Genomic DNA, 23350 nt, shown 5'->3' on the forward strand with positions numbered 1-23350 from the left:
TTCCATCCTCGATCAAGTCACGCACATAGTGATACTGGATCTCAATATGTTTGGTGCGTGTATGAAAAAATTGATTTTTAGCAATGGCGATGAGGCTTTGATTGTCACATCTTACTACGTAAAATTGTTGGATCTTCATCTTATACTCGCGTATGCCATAGGATCCTTCTTAACCATATTGCTTTACATATAACAAAGCAAGTTGCCTTGTACTCTGCTTCGGTAGAAGACAATGCCACAGTTGGTTGCTTCTTATTGATCCAATATAAGATTCCTGAACCTAAAGAGAAACAATATCTAGAAATTGATTTCTTGGAATCACTATTACCTGCCCAATTAGAGTCACAATTCCCCATAAGAGCACTTTTGAAACTGTATATGATACCATAGTTAAGAGTTCCCTTCAAGTATTTGAGCACTTGCATCCTAGCTTTCCAATGACTCTCTCATGTCTACTTTGAGAACCTACTCAAAACACCAACAACAAAACTGATATCTGGCTTGGTGTTACACAAGTAGATGAGACTACCAACCAACCTCCTATACCTCCTCAATGTTTGCTAGTACTGATGTATCCTCAATGAATAACTTCACATTGACCTCCACAGGTGTAGCTATCTCCTTACACTCGGTCATGCCAAATACTTTTAAGATCTCCCATGCAAACTTCTATTGAGAGATGAAGATATTGCCAGACTTCAATCCCCAAACAACAGTGCAACAAGCCTAAGTCTATCATTTCAAACTCAAAGCTCAAAGCCTTTCGAGTTTCATGGATCATATCTTTATAGTCACTTGTAACATGAAGGTTGTTGTAAACCAGTCTTCCTCCTCAAAAGAGTGGTAAATAACCTGATTAAACACTATTTACAGCAATTAACAAATTCACAAAACTAAAATGTACACTTTACCATATAATCTTGGACATTGGACATCTTGTTGTCCCCAAAATTGGCGCCCCTTTCGGTATTTATTTAACTTAATTAAAGAAGAAGTTGATATACAATGGGATTCTCCCAATCCCTTTCCGTATTCCAACTTCCTTTGCTGTCCAAAATGACCAGCAAGTCCTCAATCTAATTTGCCTCTTGATTCAGGCAGCCAATTGGCCTTCACCCGCTTTGATGGAGATGGAAAATGCCCCAAATTCATTGATTTGTTGATCCCTCCACTTGAATTTGACTAAAAACAGCTTCATCCATGTCGAATCCAAGTCTTGGAGCTTCCAATTTCTAGCATGCTTCTTAAGGTTGCTGCTAAATCCTAATTTCTACTACAAAATAGGATTTACAACAGAGAAATCTGAAATTTCTCAGTCTTTGGTGATCTCAATGTTGTAATCTTTGGAGTAAGACTAGGAGATGAGAGAGAATACTCAAGAGAGAGAAAATTTAAACTTTCTTCATGAAAAACTTATGAAAGTCTATCATTTACTGCTACTGCACTATCTCAACAGCTTGCAGATGCAAATAATTAAAGAAAATAAGTCATTTATTGTTGTTGCCCGTCTCGACAACCTGTAGATACTGTCACACACCTCCTCCTTGAGGTCACCATTCAAGAACGCTGCTTTGATATCCATTTGGTGAATTGGCCACTTCTTATGAGCAGTCACTACAAGTACTATGCGAATAGTGGCCATTCTAGCAGTTGGAGCAAATGATTCTTGAAAATGAAATCCTTCAACCTATGAAAATCCATGAGTAACTAATCTAGCTTTGTACTTTTCTAAGCTGCCATCGACCTTGTACTTTACCCTTCGAGACCCACTTAGTGCCAATAATGTTCCTCTTTTCTAGCCGATCCACTAGCTCCCAAGTGTCATTCTTTATTATGCTGTCATATTCAACTTGCATAGCTGCTCTCCATGTTGGATCGACAAGTATTTCTTCCAAGTCTATGGGCTCCTTTACTTCTCTTATAATCTCAACCATCAAGGCCATATTGACTATGTGAGCAGAAGCCTTTCTTTGCTCCTCTATTCTCGGAGACCTCCTTGGTCCATCCGCCTTTTCCTCAATTGTAGTAGGCAATCATAGAGCTGTTTCACCCATCGCGGCAATGGCTTTTCCGGTGGCATGATTGCAAGTCGGTAAACTTTGTCCTCATCATTCGAAGACAATGTTTCCTCCTCCTTGAGAGTAGGGACAGCTCTTGGAATAGTTCATAGTAGACTACTTATTTGTTGGATGATAAAGTGGAAGAGCTTATATTCTCCTCCTCCACTGTATGTGGCTGCTCCTTGAACACCATATCACGGCTCGCTACGATCTTCTTTGCCTCTTGGTCATATAATTTGTAAGCCTTTTACTCATCATTATAACCCAAGAAGATATATTTTGTGTTTTTTGGATTTAACTTGTTTCTATTATCCTTTGGAACATGTGTATAACATTCACATCCAAAAGTTCTAAAATGTGAGACAGATGGTTTTTTACTAGAATAGGCCTTAGGGAAGGTTTTGCCCTTCAGAGCCTTTGTGTAACTCTGATTGAGAATGTAGACTATAGTATTGCCAGCTTTTGCCCAAAATTGGTTAGGCACTCCCTTGCCCTTAAGCATGCACCTTGCCGTTTCCACAATGGTGCAATTTCGGTGTTCAACAACGCAATTCTGATGAGGTGTATGAGGCATCGTCAATTGACACTTAATCCCCTTGTCCTTGCAAAAGTCTTCAAACTCCTTTGAGTTGAACTCATGCCTCTTGATCCTATTGTCCACTTATCGAAGGATACCCTAGGTTAGCCCTTTCATGCACACACTTATCAATATGTTGTAGGGAAATTTCTTTGGTTGATTCACACCACACCAGATTTAGCTTACTCAGTTAGCATATAGTTAGTATTTCACAACACCTACAATGTCACGTTGGAGTAAAATCTCCCGACCAACGTGCCGCTGCCCTCGCCCCTGTGCCCCGTTGAACTGTGCCACCTCCTCGCTATCGCGCTGCCCCCTGCTCATCATCAATGCTGCGCCACCAATCATGCTTCCCCCGCCTTGCCACCACATCACGCTGCCCTGTGACCCTCGCCATCACGCTGTGCTTGCGCCCCCCCTACCCTGCACCCCCGCCACCACGCTATGCCTGCGCCCTCTCCGCCCTACGTCCCCCCCCCCCCCCCGCCCTGTGGATCCCGCCCTGTGGATCTCGGCCCCCCTCCCGCCCTGTGTACCTTTGACCTCTCCCGCGTTCTCTCCCGTCTCTTCCACCCTGCGGCCACCTACCTACACGCCTCCCACGCCGTCATCCGCGGCGTCGGCACCTCTACCGGCATCAAAAAACAGAATCCAAACCCCCCCTCTCACCATCGCCCTCACCCCCTCCCCCTCCTCCCCCGGGTTGCTCCCTCCATTTGCAACAACTCCCCCCCCTCCCCGATAGTACAACAGTGTGTTTGGAAGGTTCTTAGTATTAAGCGCAATGGAAACCTCTCGTTAGACACTGGTGCATTCTGCGAGTGCCCCCTAGTCAAACACCTTGCGCATTGTCCTCTCTGAGGAACAGCTCTTGGCCGTCCGTGCCACTAAGCTAGAGCTTAAAGAAACAACGATTTTCAGTCAGGTAGTAGGACACTCTCTAGCCAGGGCTCAGCTTCGCGACAAGCTCCACTCCACGCTGCGCATTGGCACAGCGCAAATCGTGGAGGCAGTCCTCATGGGCCGTGGAATCTTCATGGTTCGTCTCACCTCCGCGGACGCAGCTCCGGAGTTAGTGGAGAGCTCGCCCTATGCCTCCTCGAAGGGGGTCATTCACATGGTCCCCTGGTACAGCGGCTTCACAGTGGAGTCATTTGAGCTCCACAACAGTTTTCTCCGACACCCAGTCACTTTACTTTTTCTTGGACTGGTGATAGAGTACCGCTAGTTGGTGGAGGACTTTGGTCGGCTCTTCGGCACAGTTCTCCTTGCCTCCTTCGCGGATGCTGTGACAGCTGTAGAAGTCCCCAAGGTACAGGTGGCCGTGAAAGACACAAAGAGTATACCCAAGTTTCTGGAGATAGAGGCTGGAGGTCACTCTTTTAGATAGCACGTCATTGTGGCCGGGCAACCAGGGCAGTGCCTGCGCTGCCATGACTTTGGGCATCAGGCAATTGACTGTACGCGCTTTCGGAGCCAAAGCGGCTCTGTCAACTGGCCCGCGAGTGGATGCCGACGGCTTCACCTGGGTCTAGAGACGACAAAGAGGGAGACAGCAGGGAGGGCCGCAGCCATCTCTGCAGACACAGCCTCGTCAGCAAGGAGCAGGAGGGCGAGCGACGCCCCCTCGATAGAGCACTCCCCAGTCCGCCCAACCCAGCAGGGCCGCAACCTCCCACGTCTACCACCCGCGCCACAGACTACCGCACTGGAGAGCCCACACCCACCCTCCCCCACCTCCCATGCCCCCCCCACTGACCCGAGCCCATGCCCCTCCCCCCTTCCAGGGCCACCAATCCCCCCACCAGCCATGCACCTCCGACCATCCCACCATCCCTTGATCTTCTCCCCCTCCACCACCTCCATTGTCGATCACCCCCCCTCCCCCCGATCCGCCCCCGGGTCTGATGATCCCCCCCAGAACCACCACCCCCCCCCCTCCCACAGGAGGTGATGAGCCACACACGCCTACATCTTTCTCGCACCAACAGTTCTTCCCCTCCCATACAGCCACCAACTCATCTGCCCCTGCCGCCCGTCACACTTTCCCAAGGAGACAGGCACAGCTGTTGCCATAGGAATTCTTCCGCACTGGCCCATGGTCCTACCTGAGAGTTGCAGAGCGCGGAGAGTTTCCACTACCTCTAGAGGTGGGGATCTTCGTGGTTCGCAAGTCAAGGAGGGGCAAGGTCCATCTACTAGCACCACCGGATGGACCAAACTACGCCTTCTTCTTTCAATCCTCCCACTCAGGGGTTTGGACGACGACGGAGATAGAGGAGGAGAAGAGTTAAAGAGTCAGGTGGAGGACCACATCTCCCAGTGGATGGGAGATGAAAGACTAGCACTGTTCGTGCAGCAGTGGCCTGGCTGCATGATGGACATTAACTGGTGGGCTGGTGCTGAGGTCCCGCACTTGAGCATCATTTTTCAAGCCCCTCCACAGTGGAAAGCTCCGCGGGATGTGATCGAGTGGCCCCTAGCACAAGTGGCCCGTTTCTACCAGTGCACAATCACGACTCTCAGCATGGCTGATTGATGCATTGATAGTACCACCTGGAGTATCTATCACCCCTATGGTCCGACCGAGGGCCACCATGGGGGATTGGAGTTCTCCATCCAGACCTGCGGCAAAGTGCACTTGCATGCCTCATAGTTTCTCTTCCTCATCAGCAACTTCCACACCAAATAGATGCCTATTCGGTCAGTCATAGGTTTCCCCATGAGCTTACACCTTGCATCATGGAATGTGAACAGTCTAGGAAGTTGATTGTTCGGTAGGAGCTACAGCCTGCCCTTGCTGGACGGATCGACATCCTACTTCTACAGGAGCAGAAGCTCACGCCCACCCAGGCCCAGCGGGTAGAAAAGAAACTCCTGGGCAACTCCCGCACTTACTAGGAGCACGCCATTGGTGCCCACGGCAGGAGTGGAGGCGTATGCGCCTTTATAGGCCCAAGTCTCACCGCATGTATACGAGACCACGGGACGATAGTGGCAGGGAGGGTTTTATGGATCAGACTGGACATTGGGGACTCGTGCCTGGGAGTCCCCAATGTCTATGCCCCTACGGAGGTTAGGACACACAGCAGGTTCTGGGTGGAGATCGCGGAGGGACTCCCAGAGGTGGACTCCTAGATCGTTGCAAGAGACTTCAACAACTTGGAGGCATTGGAGGATCAACAGGGTAGAGGCAAAAACTACCAGGGCATGGGTGGGGAGGAGTAGGAGGAGGCATGGGAGGTATTTCTACTAGCAGTAGGTACACACAATGCCTAGAGAGACCCTGCCTTTCACGGGAGGGAGAGGTCACTGGACTTCTCCTGGGGATACAGGCAACTAGGTGGAGTCCTGCTAGAGCCCGTGGACAGATTTTATGTGGGAGAGTGAGGAGGCTCTCATGGAGGCCAGATAGGGCAGTTGGTGAGTACCACGTTGTCCAATCACTGCCCGTTTCTCCTGACACTAGACCCCCCAACATCTGCCCTAGACACACGATCCTGTCAGATCCCTGACTCAATCTATAGGAGGGAGGAGGTGACGAGACAGATAGAGTAGCTTTGGACTAGGAAATGGGGCAAGAGGGATCGGATCGCAGAGGAGGTTGTAGAGGCCCTAGCTGAATCGAGCTGAATCTGCCAAGAGGCAGCAATACAGGCCAGGTAACAGAGCTGGGAAGAGAAGAGAGCACTCCGGCGAGACCTTGCAGCCACGCAGAGATTACTACAAGAGGCACCCGAGGATCCCACCCTCCACGCACAGGAGGTGCGAGCGCGAGCAGCCATTGCAGGCCTAGAGGACAGGCGCTCAGAGTTCTCTTTCCGCACCTCAGCATTCTGGGCACGAAAGGGGGATACGAAGTGCAAGGAGTTTTTCCAGGTGCACCAGCCTTGAACCTCAGGAGAGCAAATACGCAGCCTCCGAGATCAGTATGGGAGGACTCCCTCTAGCCCAAACGACGTGATGGAGATTGCCGCTGACTACTACGGTCGCCTTTTCTAGTAGGAGACAGTCTCAGCTAGAGGACAGCGATATAGGCAACAAGTCTGGGATCACATCCCGTCCCTCATCACAGAGGAGATGGGACGCTCCCTCCTAGCCCCCTTCACAGAGAAGGAACTAGAAGAGACTTTCCATACACAGGACGAGGAGAAATGCCCGGGAGAGGATGGCCTCTCCAAGGCCTTCTTTACTACCTATTGGGAAGTGGTGAAGGATCCCCTCCTGATTGCCTTCCAGGAGATTTTCACTTCAGGACAGATGCCAGGGAGGCCTTTCGGCAGGCCTCATCAGTCTTCTCCCCAAAGGGGGAGATCGATTGGAGCTTTTCCAGTGGAGACCAATCACCTTATTGTCAGTGGCCTATAAGGCATTGGCAAAGATGATTGGTAGGCGACTACGGCCCGTGCTGCCAGACATCATCCATGACACATAGACAGGCTTTGTCTAGGATAGGAGCAGCCTGGACAATGTATTTATCTTCTTTGAGGTGACAGAGTGGGCTCAGCACAGTGGGCATAGACTAGTCATACTTCTCTTGGATTTCGAGAAAGCTTATAATAGGGTGGACTGGGATTTTCTAGAGGGCACCATGGCAAGGTTGGGTTCCCCATAGGCTTATATTCATGGGGTCTCTACACTTTACAAATCGGCCACCAGCAGGGTTCTCATAGGTGGTAGGCATGGGAAGGAGTTTCGGTTGGAGAGATCGGTCCGCCGGCAAGGCTGCCCCCTAGCCCCGTACCTATTCCTACTCTTTGCAAAGGCGATGTCTCACTTTCTCAGGTCCCGTATGAGCGGTTTACGCGGCCTCCAACTTCTAGTGAGAGGAGACCGAGTTGCTAGACTCAGAGTATGCAAATGATGCAGAACTCTACATAGAGGACGATGAGTTGATGTTGGAGAGAGTGAGGTTGGCCCTTGAGATATTCTGTTCAACAACGGGAGCGAAAATCAACTGGCGAAAGTCGATTGGTTTTCTCACAAACCCGGACTCTAGCACAGAGTGGGGCGTCCACCTGGGATTTAGATGGGTGAGCAGAGGGCAGACCGTCCGGAGCCTAGGATTCCAGGTGGGACTCGACATCACTCCCGCCCAGCAGTTTCTTCTAGTCCTCGATTCTATTCGGAGGAAGCTGACCTATTGAAGTACGGCTTGTCTCTCACTAGCGAGCCCTGGTGGTTAACCAGGTCCTCCTAGCGACAGCCAGGTACATCGCCTTGTGTTGGTGTTTCTCCTCGTCTTGCGTACTGCAGCTTCGCCGTCTTGTGCAGAACTTCCTTTGGTCCGGGTCACGGCTCCATGGATTTCGAGGCCAAGGTGGCGTGGGCGACCATCATATGGCATTGGTACGCCATCGGTCAAAGGGAGGGCTCGAGATCATAGACCCAGAGTTTCAGAGTATGGCCCTCTTGGGCAAGCTAGTTGTACGCGGCCTCACACCGGGAGGGCAAACCTGGAAGGTCCTGCTGCTGCAGGAGGGTCTTCAGGATTATAGACCGAGGCTTGGTGGTGAGTGGATGTCGTCCTTGAGATGGATCTTCACATTAGCCCAAATTACCCCCCCCAGATCACCTTTCCTACGTAAGCTTACTCCGTCGATGATCTAGGACCCCCCAGTCAAAGATCGGGAAGGGGCATAGATTGGTGAGTGCCCCCATATCCAGTGGGCTGGTTGGGAGGCCGGCCTGGCTCGTACCATCAGGACATGGCAGGAGGTGTACAGGATGGCGGACGAGGAGGTGCTGCAGCAAGTATCAGGCTGCCAGAGAGGAGTGGAGTTGAGGCGAAGGGAGATAGACGCAGCAATACCTCTGGAGTGGCTTGCTCCCCCGAGACGAGTGCCGATAGAGCCCGGGGAGGTATGGGCAGCTAGGTTCTCACCAGCAGGCATTCCCCTACAGGTGGCAAGTAGAGTGGGCGGCACCCCGCAGGGGACTTTCTTCACTATTCAGGAGGGGGGATCTAGCCCTTGACAAAGGACAGCAAGATGAGGGATTGGTTGCCCTTTCGTGGAGGACGATTTGGGTGGTGGGCCTTCAGGGGAAGACATGGCGACTGGACCCCTATGTTTTTTGGAAGGAGCTCAAGGAGTGGCGCCTTTAGATCTGGGAGGGCAGACCACTTGATGAGCTGGAGTGGGATCCAAGAGAGTGGCTATGGCTGGCCATAGCAGTCGCTAAGAAGCCACCAAGGTTCCTAGAATACACTGCCAGGATCGGCAGACACGTACTGATGCGGGAGGACATGGATTGGGTGCCCTCACGTAGTAGGCATTGGGCGGAGCACAACATCACGGAGCCGTTCCGACGGACCTTTTGGCGCCGCCTATGGGATAGCTGGAGGCCGAGGAGGGTATCGTACTTCTTATGGCTGGTGGCACATGGAGCCTTGGCAGTGGAAAGTTGGCTTGCCCAGATGCAGAAGGAGGGAGGTTGTAAGCGTTGCACACAGCAGCCTCTGGAAACCCCCAAGCACTGGTAGCTCATATGGAGAGGAACATGCCACATCCTTCGCTGTATAGCACCCAACCTTGGATATATCTCATGGGGAGCTTTCTGTTAGCATGCACCTTCTGTATGAGACCGGGATGCAGGACACGATATTCATCGTCGAGGCAAGGTCATGTGCAGTGGTCGGCTTGGAGGTGCTACCCATCCGTCAGGTACTGGAGCCCACAGCAGACCGCTCCGAGGTATGGAAGATCATAGGGAGTCTTACTGGATGGCATATCTGGAAGGCGCGATGTCAGGAGACTTTTGGCGGAGAGGGACTTTCAGCACAGGTGACCTTAGCAGAGCTATGGACCTCCATCATCCACTCCCTCCATAGCCGTTGGGATCAAGTACAGGGTGAGTCCACGGCTCATCAAGAACTCTGTAGTCATTTCATGCATACCTAGGGTGGCCAGGACCTGTTTTTTGTGATGTAGACAGGCAGCCCCAGATGGCGATACACCCCCCCTACATGGCTTCTTACCCCCATCCCCCCAGACCGCCTTGAGAGGCTTGTATTCATTATGTATTTGTGACTTTGCATCAGCTCCAGCTAGTCTGTTGAGCATGAGCACTCCGTTATAATCATCTTTTTTTAGTAATATAATCAGCCACATTTTATTTGCAAAAAAAAAACAATGTCACATTGGATTGCATGCCTTCATGTGTTGCATTATTTACGGTGTACTTATTCTTATGGCATGACATATGGTTCCGGTTTATGTTGCAGGGATACACTGATTCTAATTGAGCAGGGGATCCTAACACCCGGTGTTCCCATGGCGGCTACCTCTTTACCTTGGGCATGGCTCCCATTTTCTACCCCTTATGACCCGAACTTATATGCTCGATCTACTACAAAGGGGGTTAGCTATATCCTATTGTACGTTAATGACTTACTCATCATAGGCTCGGATTTTGTTGCCATCATAGAAATTAAGGCAAAGCTTAGTGCTACCTTTGAGATGACAGACCTCGGTTTGTTGTCTTATTTCTTGGGGATGGAGGTAGTTTGATCTGGGGATTGTATTTTTGTGTCTCAGCAAAAGTACGCACTTCAACTTATGGAACAGTACACTACCAATTAGACACGGCCAATGGCCACACCTCTTGATCCTATTGTCCAATTGTCGAAGGATATCCTAGGTCAACCCTTCAATGCACACACCTATCGGTCTATTGTAGGGAAACTTCTTTGGTTGATTTATACCAAACCAGATTTGGCTTACTCAGTTAGCATACTCAGTCAGTATTTCACAGCACCTACAATGTCACATTGGATTGCACGTCTTAGTGTGTTGTGTTATTTACAGTGCACTTATTCTTATGGCCTGACATATGGTTTCAGTTTATATTTGCAAGGGCACACTGATTCTAATTGGGTAGGAGATCCAAACACCTAGCGTTCCCATAGCGCTACCTCTTTACCTTGGGCACGACTCCCATTTCTTGATTTAGCAGTAAACAAAAGATGGTGGCAGCTTCCACGACTGACGTTGAGTATAGGGCTCTCTTTGATGGCCCCACTGAGGCCATCTACCTAAGGAGTTTACTGGCGGCATTTCATTTTCCTTGAGACTCTCCCACCATTATCTACTGCAACAACTAGAGTGTCATTGCCCTTGCGGGCAATCTGATCATCACACCACCAAACGCGGCATGTGGGAGTCCACTTCCACTTTTTGAGAGAGCAAATTAAGCTAGGCACTATCTGCCTAGAGTTTGTGCCTTCATCAGATAATTTTGCAAACATCTTAACCAAAGCAGTCAACCGGCCAATTCTTCAGTACATGCCACCCAGGATCAGCTTGGTGGGTACACCCTCCCCTACTTTATCAGATTGTGGAGGAGAGGATGCTTTCCTCTTGCTTTCTCTTCCAATTTGAGAGGGGATGGCTTCTTCTCTTAATAGTGACAATGATCCTTACAGTTTTAGACGTTTATTTACTCTTTTGTATTGTATTATGGACATTTGTAACTTCATCTGCACTATCAAGATGATATGATTGTAAAAGGGCACTTCGGCAAGTGAACAATTCCCTTGTGAGGGCACTGTCCAAGTGGCACCATTACATAGCATTTTGCGTGAGCATGACATCTTGCATCTCCCTTTGCATTACCTCATGCATTGGCATTCTGTTCATGTAAACATGCATCTGTGCGTATTTTTCCACTTTCGATCTTTTGGAGTGGTCAACTTTGGATCCACCATATTCATGGCATTGCCAATGGCAATCTCCAAGGCAATTTTTCCCTAGCTTGCTTGCTTGCTTTGCTTGTCTTGCTTGCTTCACTATTTGCTATACCCACACCTTAGTCATTTTCCTTCTTCACCAATACCCAGTAATGGTAGGGACAGTATGCTTGTTTTGTGAAGGTCTTGGGTCTGACCATCCCTCATGACTCTCCTGTATTGGGGAACGGATACTCAATAGGACAAAAATTGATTTGCAATCCTCATTTAATGCTAAATCTATCAATCTAAAAAAACTCTCAAAAGAAAAAAAAAATCCATAGCTAATTCCATCCGCCTTTGTAGGGCTTATAAGCCACTGGGCACCCAACATGCACGCTTTGCCTTATGCTCTATCCTCTTTGGGGTGATCACTTAGGCTCCCTTGGTAAGATAACCATTGCCTCTTTAGTCTTAGTAGGCCACTGGGCAGCCGACACACACTTTGTCCGATGCTCTAGCTACTTTGGGGTGGGACACCTCGGTGTAAAAGAAAAGAAAAAGGGCTTGGTTGGCCATCATTCTCGTGGCATCGTTGTTGGGCCTGAGAGGGGGTGTTGAGCTTAAGGCATTAGCTTTACTTAAACAGTCCCAAAAAATGCTTAATTAATGAAGTAACCTTGTTTATTTAAAAGAAATGCATTCCTAGAGAGTGTATGTGTCCCATAAGCACAAACCCACTTGGGACGGCCCAAACTTTCTATAAATAGGTATGCTGCCCTCCATTCAGCTTAATATCTCGTTTTTGCAGGTTTCAAGTGTTTTTTCCAGTCTTCCACCCATAGTTTGCAGCTGTTTACAGCACAGCGACTGTTGCTCATCACTCTCCAACTGCCGCCTACTCAGTTTTCTCTCTCCTCCCTAATGTCGCTGCTGTTTTTCTCTCTCCTCAGCCTATCACAGTAGATTTTCTCTCTCCATTGCCTGCGTTTGCAGATTTTCTCTCTCCTCTGCTTGCATTCAACTGATTTTCTCTTCCACAGTCTGTGTTTTCTGTTTACAGCCTGCATTAGCTGTTTTTCTCTCTCTACAGCCTGCGTTTACTGCACACTCTCTCTCTAGACTGCCGTTTGTTTCACGTCCAGCCATACACAAGCTGTGTTTACTGTTGTTCGACATCCAGAGGCTGCATTGCTACGGTTCGGGATCCATTCACAGTACAATGCACTCTCCAGCTCAAAACCCTTGCCCTGATCCTTGAGATACAAGAGTTCGAGGTTCAGTATTCATTCACTGCATAGTGTGTTTGCTGCATGAGCATTGTATATTCAACAGTCATATCACTTCATTTATTTTCTGTGTTCATTGTCTCTGAGTTACCCTAACCCTAATTGTGTTCTTTTATCAGTCTGTGCTTTGTCGTACGGTTTCTGTTTGTGTTTTTGTGTTAGGGTATTTCTTTATACCCCCCAAAACCACATTGAGAGGCTTGTATATTGATTTTCAAACAGCTCCAGCTAGCCTATTGAGCACATGTACTTGTTTGTTAAGTTCTTCTAAGTAATATAATTAACCACACCTTTTTTGCCCAAAAAAATGGAATAAGGAAGCCTTATCTTGAGACAGTACCATACACAGCACAATCTCACATTCACAAATGTGCTTCAAAACCTTCAGCGTCCTTTTGGAAATAGCATTCGTAAATGTAGCCAACTTTGAGGATGGTACAATATGTGAATACAAAATAATGTGCCAAAAGGCTGGCAAGACCACGAGGTTTAAGGATCATGGTTGCTGGGTCGTGTTTGGCTGCTAGCGAACGGACAGCTTTTCTAATTGGCAGCCCAAATACTCAAGTGTAAAAGACCCAAATGGCAAGGTAATTGTGGCAAGCCACTAGAAGACAGAGTGCAAGACACCGGAATGGTTGGATGGTCAACTGTGCAGCTAGCAGGCAGGCAAGCCTGCAACCAAGTAATGCGGGAGGCAGTGGGAGGCAGGCAGTGCAATGGTGGACCCCCAACTGACCGCATTGCACAAGTGACCAAGCGGTCCAGAAAGAACTAGCCAGCTAACTTATGTTATACATGCATGCCCTACTATCTAGGCTATGCATTGTGGATCATTGTCTACCATTACACTATTCTATGCACACACTGTTCATATCTGTGAAACTTGAGTTGTACAGATGTGTCTCAGTATAGGTGTCTTATGATTGGTATCAGAGCCTAAGACTGCAAATTTTGCCTCCTATGCTGCCCCCCCTCCCATTTTTAGGTACAAGTTAAAATCATTCCCCTTGGCTACAAAAGATGCTCCAAGCATTTCAAGAAATTTGTGAAGGCATGACAGGGCTGGGTGTAGGAGAAGTTGTCAAAGTAGGAGAGGAGGTAGGAGCTGCTGATATAGAGGCAGTAGCTGACCCCTTACTGATTAACATCTTGGTGGTCCTTGTTTGGACTAGATAATTAGCCATAGAAACCAGCTACAATCTTCACTTCATGGGGATGTAACCAGTTAGTTCATATGTGAAACAGAAAATGGCCTCACTCACTTCTGTCTCTTCTTTCAGCAACTGATGATTTCATTGTAACCACCCTGTTCTCCCTCTTCAACCAACTGCTAAGCATGAGAGTGTTTGCTCTCTGCAATCGCCAAGTATAAAATCTGCTGCCATTCTTGTGTGGATGCAACAAACAGAAAACTACCTTAAGCTCTTCCATCTCAAGTATACAGCACCTTTCTGCTGAAGTCTATGTACTAAATTTTAAGTGGTAGACCCCGATACTTGTTTGTCTTGGTACTTAAGAAGATCCATTACCTGGTTTTCCTGGCTGGTATCTAATGCATGATTAAATCCTGTGCACCTAAAACTCAGAAGTCATCTCAACAGGTAAATAATATATGGAGGTGTTTACCTATTTCTGAATCAAATGCTTCACACTTCTTTGAAGCAATCAATGCCCTGGAACACAATTCTACCTGCTGTCTTGCCCACTCCCTCATCATTTGGTAGCATGTAAAAAATGATCAGGAGGTTCTTAGTCTCAATGGAAACCATGACTTTGTATTTTCCTAGTAATGCGTAGGGTTTTCCTGCATAGGGGTTGACTTTTGCAGTTGCAGGGATCAACTAGGGCTGTACAATTTTGGTCCAGTCCTCGTAGGTAAGTATGTTGTTGTTAGCTCCATCAATTTGTGCAACGAGAATGAAAAGTGTAGCCAGACTTATAACCATACATTTCTTGAAGAAAAGCAACTGAGCATCATATATGTCAAGTAGAAATGCATAACTTAAAGTTCTGACTGGTTATACAACATTATTGAAAAAATCTTAATGGCTTTATCATCGTTGAAGAGCACAGTGAACATTCGTTACCTAGCGTGGCTGGAGTATCATAAAACACAGTTGATGCTTGCACCACTGTTGCACGAACAATGCGATTTGCTGGACTACTAGTCATATCCACATCGGCATACACTGGAACATCTGCCATGACTGTTGTGACCACTTTTCAATTCTCTATGAACCCTACCCATCACAATAAGGTGATCAAATTACATAACAGGTCATAAAAACAAATTACTACTCTTGATGTTCGTATGCTCTTGTAACAAACCAACAGATCTTTTCATGTGCGCAAGCTTCTGATGCAAATATTTCCATACATTAATATACACTTATTCACCGGCGGGGGGGGGGGGGGGGAGAGAGAGAGAGAGAGAGAGAGTGTGTGTGTGTGTGTGTGTGTGTGTGTGTGTGAAAGTCCATATTTCTAGCAGCTATAATAGAAAGCTGGCCCGCATGTGCTCTTATCATCATAGATACAATTGACATGTGCCCCACCATCCATCAAGCCGGCTTGCCTATACTTTTCTCATGACAAACATATTATTAGATGCTATAATTTACATAAAATTTTGAAATGTGCACCAACATCTATCAAGTCACTCGACTACCTTCAACTAGAGCAGATGAATCAAGTCAATCTCTCCGCTCTCCCCCCCCCCAAAAACAAAAATTCTCACTATCGACTATAGACAAGACATTAATCAGCCAAGCACAGGAGAAAACAAGCAATAACTTCCAAGAGTGCAAATTTTTTACTCATGAAATTCTCTCCAATTGTTCAATTGTAACAAATCACTTTGTTTATTGCATGGTGGATATAAGCATTGTAAGCATATGCAGATTTTAATATATTTGCATGTTCTGTGAGAAGAGGTTAGCGATCCTCCTCACCCTTATGCTTCCATCCCACAATTTCCAACTCTCAGCTTGGATTTCTAACTATTTGGTTAATCCACAAGCCACGGTGTACATTGTTTTAAACACCTCTAGTTCAAGAGTTGACTAAGGAACTCCTTGAAAAATTACCCCAGCTTCAATCAGTTTTCATAAGTATTCAATTTTTCAAGTTAATATATTGATTTATATTGACAAGAGTCAATAACTACTAATTTAATTATCCATGGAGCATATTAAAATTTATGCTCTGATACCCATGAAATGTACTCGACCCTAAATCATAAGAAGGGTAGTTTGGCCGTCGTCTCGAAACTTAATCTTCCATCACCATTCGTGCTACTTACGAGCATGTAAATTTAGGCGACTAGGTGTTCCCTAGGTCTACCTCACAACTAAAGCGTTTGGCCGCATCTCACAAGGATTGACCTATGGGTCCCTAAAAACACAACTATGGTCTCTAGCACTCATCTAACATCAAGCTAAGATGGTCACTATTGTGCAAGCCATCAAAGACTCAAGGTAGGCACACTGCACTTGCCGAGAGAAACTTAGCAGTCTTGTTTGTCATGCCTTGTCATCTCCTGCCTATGAGCCCCGCAAACAAGAACTTTTGGAGCTCTGCTGGGTCTGTCATGTGTTTTGATAGGGAAGGCTGCTCATTCTAGAGAGGCTATCCGGGTGATTTCTTTTTTTTGCCGATCCCCAATGTGTTTTCCATGGGCAATTTCTGTCTTTCCTAGGCTGTCCACACCTGCCGGAAATTGCCCTTGCAATCGGATTTTTTGATGGCCATCTCGCATTTCCAAGGCATTTATTATGCCACGACTAGCATTACATGCTGGTCGGCCAATATTTATGGCATTTTCAGATTTCAATAGGCCAGTTTAGGGGTTTTGTGGCTATTTATAGCCATTCCCCACTTGGCACTCATTCATACCATCATCTTCCTACTTCCCCAGCAGGTGCACACTCTAACTCCATCATCTTCCTTTGTCTCCCGTGTTGCTATCATCATCAGCCTCATCTAGTGCCCTCACTGATGTTGTGGGCTGCGTGCATGGACTGATCAGTCCATTATCATTGCATCAGCATTCTTCTTCAATCAATGCAATATTCTTCCCTCATCTTCTACTTCCTCTCTCTCTCTTTCTACTTCTCTCTGTGTTCATGTTTCTCTTCCATTGTGCACTCTCACATGGTATCATTGCCCAAGTGAGGGCATAGTTTGGAGATTTCTTGTAGAAGAGCAGGTTTTCATTGAGGAGGAGCAGCCAAGATTTCCAAAATGCAAATTTTCAGCCTGCATTTACTGTGTTTATAGCTTGAACAAGTGGTCCATTGCCCATTTTCACCCCCAAGCAGCTAAGCAACAGCCTCCAGGAACCAAGCGGCAGCCTTTCTACATCACGTGGCATCAACTTTTGCGTTTTGCCCAAAAAGCAAATTCCTCAACCTTTGGCGACAGCTTTTTGCTATAGGCGACAATTTTTTGTGTAGGTAACAACCACCTAGTGGCAAGCAATAGTTGTTTCTCTGTCAAACGCAACTTTCTAGGAGATTGCAAGTTCAAAGATGTATTATCACTAGTTCTTTGCTGACTTAGAGGATGAGGTCTCTATTCCTTCCTCTAAGAGATGGAGAGATTTTCGTGCTAGTTCACACAACGAATAGAGGTCTCCTAGCCCATTTGTATGGGATCCCTCTCCTCCCCATTCTCTCCATGTTTCACAAAAGGTCCATTCTGTTGGCCTTCAAATGCCATTCATGGCCCCTTAGAAATAGGTGCCTGTAATCCCTTCTTTGCCCAAAGAAGACCGGCTTGACAGTTTCAACTACTCGCTTTGGTCGTGTAAAGTGGAGTGTATCCTTGATACCTTCGATCTTTGGGAGTTTGTTACCCACCCTATTCCCCATCCAATGGAGGATCTCATTGTTGGATCATCGATGAATAGTGCGGCCTTATGGGATCGACTCAACTCTAGGGCCCAATCTTTCCTCTTTATGAATTTGCACGATTCTGTCCTAATGCATGTGCGCAGGTTGTGGCAAGCAACGTAAGTGTGGACAAAGCTTGCTTCTTTGTACCATCAGAAGACATTTTCCCATCGGATTACTCTTGAGAAGAAATTACAAATGCTTGATATTGATGATTCTGCTTCCATAAAGGATCATATCAACAGGTTGGAGGAGAGCAGGGATAAGCTTGCGTCCCTTGGCAAGATGATCTCTTCAGAGGATATGGTTATGATTCTTTTGACTCATATGCCATCTCCTCGGTTTGATGTCTTCTACACCAATCTTCTTACATTGAGGACCCATGAGAAGCTTTTATGGGAGGAGCTTGCTCCACTTGTTTTGGAGCATAACAAGCATGCCAAAGAGATAGCCAATGGACCCACCTCCACACAAGCTTTTGTTGCACATTTGGGAGGGGGAAAGAAGAAGAAAGGGAAGTCAAAGGCTAAAAGACCAGAGAGTTCTTCAAGCTCTGACTCCAACTTGGAGAAGCCTAAATGCCCATACTGTGGAAAGGAGACATATCCAGAGGAGAAATGTTGGAAGAAGTACCCTCACCTTCGTCCAGGAGCAAAAGATAGAGCTAAAACGTACAAGCCTTCTATCTCTCCTTCAATGGTTATCCATGAGTCAGTGTTCCTTCATATTACTAACTTGAAAGAGCATTCTTCAGTTGGTTGCCTCATCTTTTGAGAGGCCTTGGCTAGTTGATAGTGGAGCTTTTGCTCGTATGACTCCATGAGCTGATTTGTTGCAAGATCTATGCCCTTTTGAGCATTCACTCACACTTGGTGACATTGAATCGGTGCCTATTTATGGTGTTGGCACTTTGCCTTTATTTCCCAACCATGACTCAAGCTCCCTTTCACAAGTCCTTTATTCTCTGAACTTAAATTTTCCATCCTCTCAGTTTATGGTCTTACTAGGCTTAGTATCCGGGTCGTCTTCACCAGGCAAGCCGTTTGTATTGAGGATTCTACTACAAGGGCTATTATCACAATAGGTTGGCAAGAGAGCGGGCTTTACAGGCTCCATTTCCCTTCTCTTATGCAAGATCCTCCGAGGTAGTTGTCTATTGCTACACCCGTTCCCTCTTATGCACCATCTTTTCCACAGGTTCCTTCCCATCCCCCACCCTCTCCTTTGGTGGTTTCCTGGTATCCCCATCCCTTTTAAAGAGGGATAGTGGAGCTTTTGCTCGTATGACTCCATGAGCTGATTTGTTGCAAGACCTATGCCCTTTTGAGGATTCACTCACACTTGGTGACATTGAATTGGTGCCTATTTATGGTGTTGGCACTTTGCCTTTATTTCCCAACCATGACTCAAGCTCCCTTTCACAAGTCCTTTATTCTCTGAACTTAAATTTTCCATCCTCTCAGTTTATGGTCTTACTAGGCTTAGTATCCGGGTCGTCTTCACCAGGCAAGCCGTTTGTATTGAGGATTCTACTACAAGGGCTATTATCACAATAGGTTGGCAAGAGAGCGGGCTTTACAGGCTCCATTTCCCTTCTCTTATGCAAGATCCTCCGAGGTAGTTGTCTATTGCTACACCCGTTCCCTCTTATGCACCATCTTTTCCACAGGTTCCTTCCCATCCCCCACCCTCTCCTTTGGTGGTTTCCTGGTATCCCCATCCCTTTTAAAGAGGGATAGTGGAGCTTTTGCTCGTATGACTCCATGAGCTGATTTGTTGCAAGACCTATGCCCTTTTGAGGATTCACTCACACTTGGTGACATTGAATTGGTGCCTATTTATGGTGTTGGCACTTTGCCTTTATTTCCCAACCATGACTCAAGCTCCCTTTCACAAGTCCTTTATTCTCTGAACTTAAATTTTCCATCCTCTCAGTTTATGGTCTTACTAGGCTTAGTATCCGGGTCGTCTTCACCAGGCAAGCCGTTTGTATTGAGGATTCTACTACAAGGGCTATTATCACAATAGGTTGGCAAGAGAGCGGGCTTTACAGGCTCCATTTCCCTTCTCTTATGCAAGATCCTCCGAGGTAGTTGTCTATTGCTACACCCGTTCCCTCTTATGCACCATCTTTTCCACAGGTTCCTTCCCATCCCCCACCCTCTCCTTTGGTGGTTTCCTGGTACCCCCATCCCTTTCAAAGAGGGATAATCTTAGTGTGATGCACCTATGGATTTCCTGGCCCCTAGTGCTTCCTCATCGACATTCTATATTGATGGACTTCGTCGACATTAGCATTCGTCTTGTCACCCCAAGATCCGTTTCTTTCCTTAGCCTTCCGCCACATCGAGGATCTAATAGGGGTTATTAGCAGTCCTGTTTGTCATGCCTTGTCATCTCCTACCTATGAGCCTTTGTCTAAGTAAAACGAAGACTTTTGGAGCTCTAATAGGCCTATCATGTGTTTTGATGGGGGAGGCTACTCATTCTAGAGTGGCTATTTGGGTGTTTCTTTTGTTTGTCGGATTTCAGTGTGTTTTCCATGAGTAATTTCTACATTTCCCAAGCTATCCACACCTATCAGACATTGTCCTTACCACTCAAATTTTTCGTGGCCATCTGGCATTTTCTAAGCATTTATTATGCCACAACTAGTAATAAATACTGGTAGACCAACATTTATGGCATTTTCACATTTCAATAGGCCAATTTAGGGGTTTTGTGGCTATTTATAGTCATTTCCCACTTGGCAATCATTCATATCATCATCTTCCATCTTCCTTGGAAACCGACTCCGTCATCTTCCTCAATCTCTAATGTTGCCTCATCATCAATGTCATGAGGATATGTATTTTTGAAAACTCACTTAACATATGGATTAATTTTTCATCACATGGTTGAGTAAATGTTGCACATGTGAGGTGTAACTGGGATTAGAGTAAATTTACAAGCCCGAGAACCGAGAAAATCACAAGATGTCAAAGATAAAAGTTGCTATAAGTTATAATGCACAAGTACTTGGTGATATTTGGTTCCAGTTGTTGAGCTAGGCCTTTCATTTGGCCATAAGTGTCAATTTGGTGACACTAGAGAAGTGACGTTTAATAGTACCTAACGCTAATCTAATGGTCAAAGATGGTGCAGAGACACTCGAGAATGGAAGTTGCCTAGCCAATTTAATTATTGGCCAGTCATATTATTTTTCTGGGCAGTGAAATAATTATTAGATTAATTTTCAGTATTTAAAGATTGAAAGTTAATATTTAATTATGGATAATACTAGAAAAACAATTTGAAAAGACTGTCACTTGTTAAAATATCCATGCAAGTCTGAAAAACGTCTTTAGAATCTAGAGAGAGGCATTTTAGTGCATTCAACCTGCAACAAGAGAGAGGGAGAAGATATTGTTGGTCTAATCTACAGCCACTGGAGGACCTTCTAAGGCAGCCAAGGGCAAGAGAAGACCAATCAACAAAAGGAAACAGCATCTACACACTATTGAGACAGGGCAGCAATAGTAAATGAATGATTTTTTTCAATTCTTTGCGAAGAAAGTCTGAATTTTCTCTCTCCTTCGCATTCTCTCTCAACTCCCAACCCTTCAACAGCCTTGCTTTGAAGATTACAGCATTGAGATCACCAGAGGCTAAGAAATTTCAGATTTCTTTGCTATAAACCCTAATCTACAAAAATTAGGGTTTAGAGCTTCAAGAAGTGTGCCAAACATTGGAAGCTCCAAGACTTGAATTTGACAGGACTGAAGCTGTTTTCAGTCAAATTCAAGTGGAGGATCCAACAAATCAATGAATTTGGGGCATTTTCTGATGAGCTAAAAATGCATTAGCTTCACTTAAACAGCCCCAAAACATACTTAATTAATGAAGTAACCTTCTTTATTTAAAAGAAACGTGTTCCTAGAGAGTATCTATGTCCCATAAGCACAAACCCACTTGGGACGGCCCAAACTTTCTATAAATAGATATGCTACCCTCCATTCAGCTTAATATGCTGCCCACACTCCTTCCGCGAGGGACATCGCAATCTCAGCTATCCCTTGCTATCATCTACAATCCGGCACTAGTTTCCAGCCTTCCACTTGCAATTTCCGACTGTTTATAGCAGAGCAACTGTTGCTTATCGCTGTTCAGCTGCCACCTGCTCAGTTCTCTCTCATCCCTGCTATCGCTGCTGTTTTTCTTTCTCCTCAGCCTGTCGCAGCAGATTCTCTCCTCAGCCTGTCACAGTAGATTTTCTCTCTCCACTGCCTGTGTTTGCAGATTCTCTCTCCTTTGCTTACATTCAACTGATTTTCTCTCTCCACAGTTTGCATTTGTTATTTACAGCCTCTATTTGTTGTTTCTCTCTCTAGACTGTCGTCTGCTTCAAGTGCAGCCATACACAGGCTGTGTTTACTATTGTTCGACATCCGGAGGCTGCCTTGCTGCGATTCGGGATCCGTTCAAAGTACAACACACTCTCCAACTCATTATCCCTACCCTGATCCTTGAGATACAAGAGTTCGAGGTTTAGTATTCATTCACTACATAGCGTGTTTGTTGCATGAGCATTGTATACTCAATAGTCATATCACTTCATTTATTTTCTATGTTCATTGTCTTTGAGTTACCCTAATCCTAACTGTATTCTTTTATCAGTCTGTGCTTTGTCGTACGGTTTCTGTTTGTGTTTCTATGTTGGGGTATTTCTTTACATGGTATCAGGGCAAGGTTCTCTGAGAGAAACCTAGGCCTTGATCTCAAAGCTCTCTGCAAAAGTACGAACAACAATAGGTTCAGATGACTTCGAATACAACAATACCAGTTCACTCTCCAAAAACATCTATACCGAGAACCGAGTGAGAGTGGGCAGATTAGCTTGCTCCACAAAGTTCCGACATGGTGGAAGACACTTCTGACCACAAGAAAGAAACAAAGTTATGTAAGCTGTCCGCTGAAGAATATCACATGATCATGGCTTATAGCTAAAAAAATTTTGAGAAGCTCGACTTAAGGATTTTTGTTCAAGAAAAGCTACTCAATGAAAGTATACATGATTTTCTCTCTTCAGATTTTGCATGTAAGTCTGATGATGTTGCAGGGCCGTCGAGACCTCCATCAGGGATGGGCCCCCCAGTTGGAGAAAGAGATCCAGAGTATATTCCATTCTTTCATCCTCTTCCATCTACTCTGGTGCAAGGTACTTTAGATTCCTCTTTTGTTTCTTCGTCTTTTACCTCTTTTGTTTTGCAATATACTAGTAGAAATCATGAGGAATAAAAAGTACAATCCGTTGACTACGGAAAAGGTTCTCTTGAGGACCAATTCTTGTGTGTGAACATACATCATGGGGATTATAAGAAAAAGACAGGTACTTCTTCTTCTACCCGTCCTTCTTTTCAATTTGCTTCTCAAAATTAGAATGAATTTGGTATTCCTATTCCTTCATTACATGGTGCATCATCATCATCTTTTCTTGATCTTTGTGGCCAACATCCACTACCGCCTTGAACGGCGCGTTGTACTTCTTTTTGATAGTGGATGATCATTCTAGATACATGTGGGTGTACTTCCTCAAGCATAAGTCAAATGCTTTCACATATTTTTCTGCTTGGGTGTTGTTGGTTCATAACCAAAGTGGACGTCGTGTTGGTTGCATGAGGAGTGATAGCGGTGGAGGATTTATCTTCCATGAGTTTTTCGAGTTTCTACAGCAACATGGCATCTCTCGCCAGCTTACCTCTACCAACTCCCCCTCTCAAAATGGAGTCATAGAGCGTAGGAACCGAACAGTCATGGAAATGGCACGCTTTATGCTATTCGCAGCAGAGCTCCTTGAGCGCCTTTGGGTCGAGACTGTT

The 23350-nt window shown here is 46.0% G+C and overlaps 1 protein-coding gene across 4 annotated transcripts in view; it reads right to left on the bottom strand.

Moving 5' to 3' along the window:
* Positions 1-23350, bottom strand: part of LOC148015913 (bifunctional nitrilase/nitrile hydratase NIT4A-like) — a 77272-nt gene that overhangs the window by 40762 nt on the left and 13160 nt on the right. For 2 of the 4 annotated variants that reach the window (XM_087663746.1, XM_087663745.1), the window contains exon 2: positions 14688-14807. In XM_087663746.1, coding sequence (XP_087519872.1) covers positions 14688-14807 — 120 coding nt within the window. Of the gene's footprint in view, positions 1-14687; positions 14841-23350 lie in introns of all 4 variants that reach the window. The other 2 variants (XM_087663748.1, XM_087663747.1) reach the window with 1 other exon arrangement.

Source organism: Lygodium microphyllum, chromosome 23 (assembly GCF_053477565.2).
Source record: "Lygodium microphyllum isolate KBCC chromosome 23, Lygodium_microphyllum_v1.1.10, whole genome shotgun sequence".
NCBI lineage: Eukaryota > Viridiplantae > Streptophyta > Polypodiopsida > Schizaeales > Lygodiaceae > Lygodium > Lygodium microphyllum.